The 12,567-nt window shown below is 36.0% G+C and overlaps 1 protein-coding gene across 2 annotated transcripts in view; it reads right to left on the bottom strand.

Moving 5' to 3' along the window:
• ST7L (suppression of tumorigenicity 7 like) overlaps nucleotides 1-12,567 on the bottom strand; it is a 60,825-nt gene that overhangs the window by 39,598 nt on the left and 8,660 nt on the right. Inside the window, exons 5-6 of one of the 2 annotated variants that reach the window (XM_080915242.1) lie at nucleotides 11,442-11,557; nucleotides 5,015-5,093 (exon numbers count right to left, since the gene is read on the bottom strand). In XM_080915242.1, the coding sequence (XP_080771368.1) occupies nucleotides 5,015-5,093; nucleotides 11,442-11,557 (195 nt within the window). The remainder of the gene's footprint in view (nucleotides 1-5,014; nucleotides 5,094-11,441; nucleotides 11,558-12,567) is intronic. The other variant, XM_080915241.1, reaches the window with a different exon arrangement.

Here is a 12,567-nt window from a genome sequence, read left to right as displayed (position 1 = left end):
ACATTTTTCAGATAGCATCTTAAACTGATTAACTTTACTAATCGACACATTTCTCCAGTGCATTACATTAGATTTTTATAAAACATTATTGGTTTAAACACTAAGTATCCTACTTGCCATCCCCAACACAATTTCAAATTTTTGTTGTTGTTTGCAACAGAATTACGCTATCAGCCCAGGCTAGTCTTGAACTCTCATTCTCCTGACTCAGATTTCCAAGTGCTGGTGATCACAGACGTACGTTACAATACCTATCACCAAATATTTATATCTATTGTTTTTTTTTTTTTCAAACACTTTTAAAGAACCAGGATAGAAATATTTTTGTAGGGCTGGGGATACAGCACAGTGGTAGAGCACTTGCCTAGCATGCTTGAGGCCCTGGGTTCGATCCCAGCACTGCAAAACAAAACAAAACACCACTTTTGTAAAGACCTTGATAGATAAAATTGATAAAATAAAATCTTAAATATCAACATAATTTTATTTCTTTGTCTTGTGGTGCTGGGAATAAAACTCAGGAACTCACATGGTAGGCAATGTCTATCATTAAGATACATCCCCAATTCCTAACATTACTAAATTACAAACCAGGTTTGGTGGTACAGATTTATAATCCCAACTTCTCGGAAGGGTGAGGCAGGAGAGTAACAAGTTCAAGAACTGCCTGGGCAAATCAGTAAGACTCTGTCTCAAAAAGTGGGGGGGGGGGGGGGGGGAGCGGCGGCAAAAAAGTAGCTCAAGAGCACAGCACTTGTCTGGTATGGGCAAGGACCTGGGTTCTACCCCCAGTACCACCAAAAACCACAACAAATCATAGTATATGCTCCTTGGCAATTTTGCATCTAGATACGTTATTATAAAAATAAGTTCTATGCATACCTAATGACTTTTTTGTCTTAAACTGGAGTTAATTCACATACCAGTGTAAAATTTTATTTCATGTACTTATTTTATATTTATTTATTATGTGTGCCTATGTGTATACCATAGCACACATGTGGAGGTCAGAGGACAACCTGTATGATTCAGTTTCCTCTTTCCACCATATGGGACCTGGAAATCAAAGTCAGATCATTGTACCTTTACTAGATGAGCCATCTTGTAGACCCACCAACGTAATACATTTTCAATCAGATTTCAGAAAAGTTTAATATATTTTTAAGGTTGTGCAACTATAGCTGATATATAAAGCATGTTCATCATCCCAAAAAGTGCTCTAACCATTCAGAAGTTCTACTGTCTCTCATGGCTCCCCACCGACAGTCATAAGTCACCTCTCTAATACAGAGTCCTTTGGTGCAAAGCGGCTTTTGTTGTAATGAGTTTACATATTGCTTTACCATTTACATGGTTTACCATATTGCTTATGTCTTTGTTGTCCTGTCCACTAATCCGCTGGAAAATCTGGAATCATAAGACTGCCCTACCTTTTCTCTTCTGTCCTTCCCACACCCTTTCTCTCCCCTTCTCCCTCCCCCCACTCTCTTTTTCAGGGAGTCTACCACTGACCTGCATCCCTGACCTACTCCATATTCTCTTACAGGAGTTTATACTCTAGTTAATTTTTAATTAATTGATATGCATATGTGAGGTAGAGGGGTACAATTTCCAACATGTAGATACGATTATCCAATTGTTTCTGTATTAAAAACATCTTTTCCTCCATTGAATTGCCTTAGCACCTCCATCAAAAATCAACTAAAAGCCCACAGACTTATGAGTGTAGGTGCAGATTCCCAGTTGGAATCCATCAATCTAGTTGTCTAACCTTATTAGCCATCTAGTTTTGTAGTAAGTTTTAAATTGGAAAATATGAGTCTTCTAATGCTGCTCTAGGATTGTTTTTGGCTGCTTAGAGTCTCTTTCAACAGAACACAAATGATAAGACCAGCTTGTCAATTTCTGCAAAAATAACTATAATTTTAATTATTTTTATGAGTGTTTTTTTTCCATGTATGTCTACATACTACATGCATGCAATCCCCATGGAGAACAATAGAAGGTACTGGATACCCAGGAAGTGGCATAAGATGATTGTGAGCTGCTATGTGGGTGCTGGGAACTAAACCAGGGTCCTCTAGAAAAGCAGCCAATGCTTTTAACCACTGAATCATACATCTAGTCCCAGTAATTGTAATTGTAACAGGGTTACATTAACTTTGTAGATTGATGTGGAGGAGCACTGACATTTTAGTCAATGGTATTAAATTTGTATGATATGTGAACAGAAGATTCCTTCCCACTTGATTAGGTCTTTTATTTAAACCATTTGAACAATGTTTTGTGGGTTTTCAAAGTTTTTAAAAATCACTTTGAGTGTATAAGTGTGGGCACACATATGCCATCACGAGTGTTTGAAAATGAGGTGACTGCCGGAAGTTAGCTCGCTCCTTCCTAGGTTCTAGGGCTGAGCTCTGGTTGCCGGACCTTCATCTCTCCGGCTGCTTTTCTAGTTCTCAGTGTGCAAGTATCACACTTTTTGGCTAAATTTACTCCTATGCACTGTCATAGGCTTGCTGCCATTGTAAATGGGACTGTGCTTACCACAACTATTTAGAAATGAAGCTTAACTTTTTACTCGTACTTAGTTTATAAGCAAGGATGGGTTCCTATTTGTGTAAATTTCTTACGGTTTTCTAGACACACAATCACATCACCTTTGAGGAGACAGTTTACTTATTCCTTTCAAACACAGACACATGTTTTCTACAGTCACTGAAGTAGTGAGCCCGGGATCATGAGACCCTCCGCTTCTCTGCCTGTAACGACAGTTTCCTGATTCTGAGACTACATAAGCTACAGTGAACTGGCCTGTCACAGAGCTCCTACAGCACATTTTTATGTCAGTTGCATTTTCAATCCCTAAAATTTCCTCTTAGTTCTTTATGTCCCCAGATGCCCTTGATGGAATTTCAAAACATACTGATAATTTTCTAATGGTGAAATATCACCATGGACCTTTCTTGTAGTCTTTACCTTCTGAACAAATTTAAAATAAAAGATTCAAAGTCTATTAAGAAAAAAGTTCAGACTTTTTTGGAGACATTTTCATGAATACTTCTTTTATTTCTGCTCTATTGTTTCTTTAAATACTGTTTTTTGTTGATCAGAGTCTGGCTGTACCCCAGGCTAACCCAGAGCTCAGCTACAGCTTCCTGACTGCTGAGATTACAAGTATGTACCACCACATCCACGTTTTTTGCATGCTTCATAATTTTTTTGTTAAAAATTGAAAATCTTAACTCTAATATTCTGGCGACTGTAGAATCTGATTTTCTGCATTTTCCCTTGTTGCTGCTGCTTGTTAGGGTTGTCTGTATAATGGGTTTCCTGATGATTTTGTAACTTTGTATTCTTTGTTATGTGTTACCAACGAGGTCTATACTTGGTCAGCATAGTGGTCAACTAATGGTCAGATAAAGATTTCTTAAGTATCTACAAACAAAGTACAAAACCCAAGACTCTACAACTAGGCATTGTGTGTGTGTGTGTGTGTGTGTGTGTGTGTGTGTGTGTGTGTATACACAAGGATGTACTTTTAACACTCACTCAGGTATTTCACAACTATCAGAGCTCTTATTTCCTACTTATGTCCAACTCAAACATTATCTAGACATGACATTCTTTACATAGCTAGCATTTTTAATGTTTTTATCCTAAAATGATGTTAGATTTTGTCTTTTTTTAATATATGAATTAAGATAATATATGGGCTTAAAAAGACTTGAAAACCAAGTATTTTCTGAGCTTGTGCCAACTCTGTCAAAAATTGGGTCTTTGAGTTTCCCAGGAATTTGTGGAAGCTTTTGAGGCCCTATTCTTCAGTGTCTCATTTCCCAAACTTTCCTCAAATATTTCCTAGTTTGTCTATTTTCTTGTCTTTTTATCTTTTCATCAGAAATAGATGGCTAATAACACATATTCCTCTAAGTATTTCCATCTTAGGATGGCTGATTCAGAAAGTTTCAGTTAAACTGAAATAAAGGCAAGCCCTTTGAGCTAGTGCTTCAAGGAACCATCACATCAGTAAAAACAAATAACCACAGTTCTATTCCCTGGCATGATGTACCTGTGTCTAGGCTGGCATGTTCATTTTGTCTTCAAGAATGCCACTGAGCTAGAGAGTCAGGGGTGAGCCAGAGTCAGGGGTGAGCCAGAGTCAGGGGGATGAGCTAGAGGGTTAATGTGGTGAGCTAGAGAGTCAGGGGGGTGAGCTAGAGAGTTAATGTGGTGAGCTAGAGAGTCAGGGGGGTGAGCTAGAGAGTTAAGGCGGTGTAATTTCTGCTTGACTGAACAATCAGAGGTTACGTCACAAAAGCTCTGACCACTTCAGAGTCTCAATAGGATACACTCCGATCAGCCAGTCACTAGCTGGGGAATGCTGCTCTCTCAAAAGGGTCTTCTTACTGGTGTTAAGAAAGCTTCAAGGAAAACTCTTAATTCATATTAGCCAGGTGGCATTCTTTGAATAATGCAATATGACAATTATTTAGAATATATTATACTATATTATTTAGAATAAGTGGCCATTTAAACACTGAGTCAGGTTTACATTTTTGTCTTAAGATATAAAGATAACACAAAATGCTATGAAAGTAAATGCTATAAACATGAAAAAAACTGACAGAGCTATTCTGCTAATTTTGAATCTTCTTTGATGTCTCAAAGCCCATTGCTGAGTATAAGTTCCCAGGATTGATGAGTGCTTCAAATGAATGATTTACATGAAAAATAAATAAATAAATAAAACAGTGGCATAAATACTTAAGTAGGTATTATTTGCATTCATCATTAGTAGTCTTTATTAAAAAAAAAACTTGTAAAATTTCTATGTAAAACCATAGGATAGTTTACACTTCCACACAAATACAGATGTAGTAAACACTGCAAATCTTATCTCTAGTGGGCAAAATAGGAATGGAGACTGTTCTGAATCTTATGAATGGATAAAAGGAAATACAAAATTATTTGCCTGTGTTTCCTTTAAAACAAATTTAGTTTTCCAACTTACTCATTGTTTAACTCTAAAGCTTGATAGGCCGCTTTGATGCGAGCTGGAGGATTTCTTTCCCTCCATGCCTTCTGCATAACTGTGGGAAAAATATTTCAAAGAGTGGATGAGATGGTAAACATAAATAATCTTATGTAAAACGTATGAAGAATGAGCTAAAGAGTAAACAGAGCTTTAAATACCATGTTTTTAAACATATGAAACTGGGCTACCAGCTCACATTTACATGAAAAATTTATATTAAGTATGGAAGCTTTCTACATAATAAAAATATTCTATGATCTATTTTCATAGCATATAAAGAAAGTACTTATCTTAATTAATCATATCATTATTACACATTTATGTACCTGAGTGCATGTCAAACTGAGTCTGAGTGACACTAGGTTAGAATAAGCATGAAAGTTCTACTCTCAGCTTACTGAAAAGGGCCTAGAGAGCCACTAAAATACACAAAGCTTAAAAAGTCTTTGTTTAATCAATGATTCAGTATAGGAAAATGTATAGATGTGTATTTTCTATGAAAACTGGAACAGAAGGCTGGATTAATTTAGGATACAGCACATCTCTGGAAAACCTCAGCTTTATCAGACCACAACATTAATCTAAGTTAGTATTTCTCTGAATAATGGGATGGGTTTTGCTACCATCTACTGAACCAAAATGGAGATACTGATCTTTATGATGTCACTTAAAAGCTAACCAAACACACACAAAGTCCATTCTCAAAACTACCTGGCTTACTTTACATTTGATAAGAAAAATGGAGAACTTATGAATGTTGACTTTGGAACAAAGCCAACTGTCCAGAAAGAATAACGTGGAAAATGTTTGAGTTTTCCTTTGGAAACAAAATATTAGTCTTGGCTCAGAAAATGAGACAATATATTCCACATGTGTAACAAAAATACATTTTTCATATCAAACATGTCACCAGTTAGCTGACAGCTAATGCTTCCTGAACCTGACAAACTGATGCAAGCCAGCAGCACCTGATTCTGACCAGGTAAAGAACATCAATCTGCCACGACACTAAAATAGGATACAGAAACAGACTGTGATATTAGGCTAGTGAACACTCGATGATGGGGCTCTCTTCTAGAAACTGTACAGTATTTACAGGCCAAAATTTTAATGCTGAATCTCTATCAGTATTTGAGGTGATTATATAATATTCTAGTATATAATCTTAATTTATCTAATTAATTAACTCATCTATTTATTTAATTAGCTCTCAGTGGAAAGTTGAATCATTTCTAGATTTATTATAACAACAATACAGTGTTTTTACTATGCATAAACTTATAGCTCTAGATCTTAGAAGGTGAAGCAGGAAGCTCCAGAGTTTAAGATCATCATCTTACCTATGCAGAGGGTCTGAGGCTAACCTGGGCTGCATGAAACCGTCTCAAAAACAAAAATCATCTTCAACAAAAGAAAACAAAAACCCACTGTAAACTTTCAGCCAGATGTGGTGGTGAAAACTTACTCTGCCATTCAAGAGGCTGAAGATCACAATGAATTTGAGGCCAGCCAGGGTTACATAGCAAGTACTAGGCCATCCAGTGCTAAACAGCAAGACCCTCACTTAAACAAGCAAAAATGGCTGGAAGTAAAGTTCAATGGTAACATTTTTGTCTAGTATATATGAGGTTTAGGCTCAGTTCTCACAACTGCAATGCAAAGTACCACCAATGAAAACAGAAAACAAACATAATCTTTCAACTTTGTATAATTACCAAATACTGCTTGGCAGAACAGTTTATTTAAAATAGGTATAGCCTTTAAAAGATTTTGGATATATACTTTAAAAAATTGCTCAACAAAATTATTAATTTGTACTTTGAGCCAGCATAGAAAAGTGACCATTTCCCCAATCTCTTACCCTTTGAGCCAGGTTGGGCATCTCTATACAAAACTCCAAACTACAAAACATGAAACCAAAGTGAAAAAATCAACACCTGACTTCATGGGATAGGTTGCAGTCAAAATGCATGAACAATAAGTGACACAGACCTGTGATCCCAGAACTTGGGAGGTAGAGGTAAAAGGATCAAGAGCTCAAGACCAGTGTTGGTCAGTTAAGGAGTTAAAGGTTAGCCTGGAGTATATAAGCCCCTATCTCTAAATATAAAAAACTAAAACAACACAAAAAAATTACTTTCCACCTATGTGCAAATGTGTAATGAAAGAAGAATTCTAAAGTTTAGACTTGAGTCCCATTCTCAAGACATATCATTATGCACATACAAATATCTCAAAATTTAAAAAGATCTAAAAAAACCACTTCTTTCCCTTGCATTTCAGACAGGGGATAGTCAGTCTGTATTATCTATTTTTATTAATTTAACATGAAAACAATCTCATTTGTAACTTTTATTTCTAATGAGTTTATGTAACCCATTTTCAAGCACTTTTTTCTTATTCTTATGTTTTCAAATCCTTTCTCAGTCCTGCCTTTCAAAACTGATTTTTACAGCCAAGGTATCCCTAAGTCTAAAGTGAAAAGGATGAAAATACAAGTTAAAAAAATAAAAAAAAGACTTAAGAATAATTTAAATAAAAATATAAATTTATTATTCAATACCACTAAGAGTTCATGATATAATTAAAATAATTAAAACATACACAAAAAACAATTCACTCAGATTTATCTATTTTTCAATTAATATTTGCAATTTTCTAATAAGCACAAAGAAGAACTATAGATGAAAATGTCTACAAAGTCCCAGGAGAAACAAAGTGCTTAGAGCATATGCACTGTGTATGCAGCAGAGCAGGTGCTACACTGCTGACCATAGCCATTAACACACAACTCCACTTCCATATTTCCCAACTTTTATCACAGTATAAATCTGGACATTAATAAGAAATCTCTTGGATTTTTGTTTGCTTAGTGTTCTGTTTTGCTTTTTGAGACAAGGTCACTGAGTTCCCAGCACTCAGTCATCCTCTTACCTCAGATCCATCACAGTGCACTGCTGACCAGCCCTTGAGGGTATTTTTGCTTATTCTCAGACTTAAACCAGCTCATCAACTAGAGGAGAGCACAACCTACTAATATAATAATTACTACAACAATAAAGGAGATTTGTCACATTGCACTCGTGTGCATGTTTGCCTTTTCTGCTTTAACAACTATCCTGATGAAATATTTCCTTTACGTGAGTGGCGAAAGGACAGAGACAAAACTGACAGTTCATTCCTAATTCTCATTCAGCAAAGTCTTCCTGTGAGTTCAGAACTTAACTAGATCACGTTAAAACTAGAAAACTTCGAGGACCAAAATGACACCTGTGGTCTTAAGAAAATCTACATCAAACCCCTCAGTTAATTAAAATCTGTATGACTCTTTCCTATACCTGATAGAATGGGGAATTTATTCTATTTATCTCCTGACTATTCTATTTATCCTTTCCTACCTAACCACAATCACTAAGCCCCTCTTCTGAGAGGTATACTCACTTCTAGCTTCCAAAAGAAAGACTTGTCCCTTGGTCACTCTGAATCTTCCAGATTCAGTCTGTATGAATGGCTCAAAACCTCTAGGTGTCGAGAGCAGTCTGTTTGGGAGTTGGAGGGTACTTACTTTTTTATTTTTGAGATAAAGTTAAAATTCTCCTGCCTCAGCCTTCCAAATATTAGGCTTATAGGCATGAACCATCAAGCTTGGCTGAGGACAGTTAGTTATCCTAAATCAAGAAACCTGAAAATAAGGATTTCTGCCATTTACTTCTTTCTTTCCCCAGGGTGACTTTGCAGTGAGCAAGGATATTCATCCACACTGGGGAGGCAGCTTCCTGGCAGAATGGCTGCTTAGCATAAGGACCTGTATTCAATCCCAGCACCACACAATCTGGGTGTAATCCTAGCACTCAGGTAAAGCCAGAAAGACTAAACTCAAAGTCATCATCAGCATGTAGGGTATGTAGCTCAGCCACCAGCCTGGGCTACATGAGAATCTTCCAAAATGAATACCAAATAAATAATACAAACAGAAAATTTGGCTTTGAATTAAGGAGTGATGACCATTTTTGTTAGTCCCATTAGCACCTTTCCCCAGTTATTTAAAAACATATTATTTCTAAGGGAATGTCCTTACAGGAAGTCAGAGTACGTTGGCAAGGGATAATGAAAGCAATGCCACCTTAGTCTGGTAAGGAACAAGCATTAAGCAAAGCTAAAAAAATTCACCTTTTTTCTCAGAATCTTAATCCAGAGATAGGTTTCACAGTCCTAAAAACCTAGCTGAAAACAACTTGGGCTAAAGAAGAGACCCTACCTCACAAAACAAAAACAAAAGAAACAAAATCTCATATATAAGAGAAATAGTTAGGATAGAGACACTAACATGTCTTCCTGAACTGAGAAATCAAAAATGGAGTTAGATTTCTCTGTCAGTATGATTCGATTGACTAGATTGACAGTGAAGACACCCTATATATATATATATATATATATATATATATATATATATATATATATATATATATATATATATATAATTTAATATATAAATATATATATGTAATATCTGAACTAAAAAAAATGGAGAATGGGGTTAGATTTCTCTGTCAGTATTGATTAGATTAACAATGAAGACACCCCATTAGGTCTTCAAAGGGCATATTCCACAGAGAGAAAAAAAGAACTAAGCATATAGCTGTTAAAGAGTTGACAAGAATATAATTAAAATATATCATAATAGTAAGATGTGGTGGTGAAACACTTTAATCCTAGTACTTGAGAAGCACAAAATGAATCTCTATGATTCAAGGCCAGGCTGTTCTATATAATAAGTTCCAGGACAGCGAGGGCCACACAGTGAGATCTGTCTTAAACTCCCTGACCCCAAAGAAGAAATATATTATAATGTTCAGAATCTTATGGCCAAGTATAATTAAAATTTTAAAATTTATATAAAATAACTATTGTAGAAAAGTTATGAGTAGTAAAAGACTCTCAAACATAAAATAATTATAAAATTATTATATATATATATATGTATGTATGTATTTGTACACACACACACATATATGCTTAGTTAGCCCAGGATGCTCTTGAATTTCAGGCAATCGTCCTGCTTAAGCCTCCAGAGTATTAGGATTAGAAGCATAAACTACCATATCTAGCTTAGTTCCTTCTTTTTAAAAGGGAGCTGATAATAGTTCTTAGTATGATTGAGAAGAGTAAATTATTAATGAAATGTGTGATACCAATGCCTGCTGTCCATCCATCCATAAAATCATAATTCTAATAAATAATATACAACATATACTATATATTATAAGAGCTTTCAGAGAAGTGTCTTAAAGAACTTGACTAGAAATTTATCACAAAGATACAGCAAAGGAGTTCAAAGTAGAGAACAGTTGGAAAAAAAACAGCCTGTCTTTACTTTAGGTTATACACTCCTTCTGCCACTGACTTTCAGATCCAGAGTTTTAAAAATACTAGAAAAGTCCCCTATCACTAAGAATTATCCACAGCCCATATAACAATCTGTTCTGTAGGGAACAGCTTAGACCTAAAAATGGACATTTCTATAAACTACCACTTTATATGAATTTTCACATTTGACTTGAACAAAATATACCTTTTTTTTTTTTAACGTATCATTCCTTGGTGTTCATATCTTTGCACTATCTCCCCTTCTCTCTCTCTCTCTCTCTCTCTCTCTCTCTCTCTCTGTGTGTGTGTGTGTGTGTGTGTGTGTGTGTTCGACACACATGAATGCAAGTATGAGTGCAAGTGTTAAGTTCAGAGGACAATCTTAGGTGCTGGTTCTCACCTTCCACATTGTTTACAATAGGGTCTAGTTGTTGTAGCTGGTTCTTGAGCTTCTGTGGCTTCTTCTGTCTCTGTCTCTCATCTCCCCATAGGAATGTAGAGATTACAGGCTTGTGCAGTACTGAATCCAGATTTACACAGGTTCTAGTGACCGGAACTTGCACACTAAGCACTTTACCCACTGAGCTATCTCCCCAAACCCTGCTTTGCTGTCAGGTAATTATTTTCCAGACCAAACCAATGGATACTATTTTCTGATATTTCAACTGAATTTCTTTTTTTCCAAGACAGGGTTTCTATGTAGCCCTGGCTATCCTGAAACTAGCTTGGTAAACCAGGCTGGCCTCAAACTCACAGAGATCTGCCTGTCTGTGCCTCCAGAGTTCTGGAATTAAAGGCATGTACTATCACCACCACCACCAGGCTCTAAATTGTTTTAAGCAATAAAATAACAAAAACATTTGAAATTCTTATAAAATAGTTCAGTAATTTACTTTATAATCATAATTTACTTTTATCTAAACTTCTTATATATAATGTAAAGGACTCCAAGTCAAGTAACTGTATATTATAATAATAGCTCTAGAGAACACTTGAAATAATTTTCACAACCACTGTCTATAGCATGAATACATACCTGTGTCTGATGGACGTAAAAAGTCTGTTTCACAGGTGAAAAAGGTCTGGTGATCCTGGGCAGACAAGTTCATGTCATAGTAAGTAAGTGGTTCTTTACCAGTCACCCAAGTGTATCTGTAGAAAACAAAAGATGTTTCAATTGCTACAACAGACACTTAAATTCTAAAAATAAGTGATTACCAGTTCTATTTCAGGGTTTTTAAAGCTCATCATTTCAGTAAGGAATTAGAAAGTACTACTCTATGCTTCAATAATAAAACATTAAAAAAAAAAAACAGAAAAGAATAAATTGTTCAGCCTGGCAGAGTGGGTCCTGCCTATGAGTTGAAGGCCAGCTTTGCACCATATAACAAATTTCAAGAATAAATTACAGAATAAAACCTGGCTCAAAACTGAGTAAAACAATAAATTATTCAGTAAAATGCTCCAAAAACTAGACACTAAGCATAAATGTTTCAAATATTAGGAAATTTCTCATAAAGGTTTCTATGAAATAGATACTATATAACAAAGCTACAGAAGATCCTGTTTTAAAATACTAACAAAGGCTGGGTATGGTGGTGCACAACTTTAATCCTAGCACCTGGAAGGCAGAAGCAGGCATATCTCTGTGAGTGAGTTTGAGGCCAACCTGGTCTACATACTGAGTTACAGGACAGCCAGAAGTATGTCTCAAACAACAACAAACAAACAAGTAAAAATGGACATAGTAAACAAATGCACTGTTGATGTGGCAAAGGGAGCTGGATCCCCATAATTCAATGCCAGCTTGGTCTGTATATGAGTTATATAATAATAAGCCCGTCTCAAAACAGTAACAGAAATAGAAGTTTAGAACGACACTCGCGAACTCACAACAACTACAGTTTCAAGCATAGGACCTACATAAGACTGAGCCAAAAAACAGTGAGTCATAGAAGGGGAGAGGAGCTCATGGGCCTGTCCTGTCCAGGGCTGCAGGAAAGACACTGATGACTTCTCCTGCTCCAGTGGTTACATCCAGAGGGGCACAGAAGAAAAACACATGGAAGAAGAGGGGACGAGGAGATGGAGGACGAGCATGACACATGTATTACATACATGGATGAAAGTGTCAAATGCATTTTAAAGAGATGTTATTTCCT

The sequence above is a fragment of the Micromys minutus genome (assembly GCF_963924665.1).
Source record: "Micromys minutus genome assembly, chromosome: 4".
NCBI lineage: Eukaryota > Metazoa > Chordata > Mammalia > Rodentia > Muridae > Micromys > Micromys minutus.
Note: the sequence above shows the minus strand (reverse complement) of the source record. Positions and strands in the feature narration are given on the sequence as shown.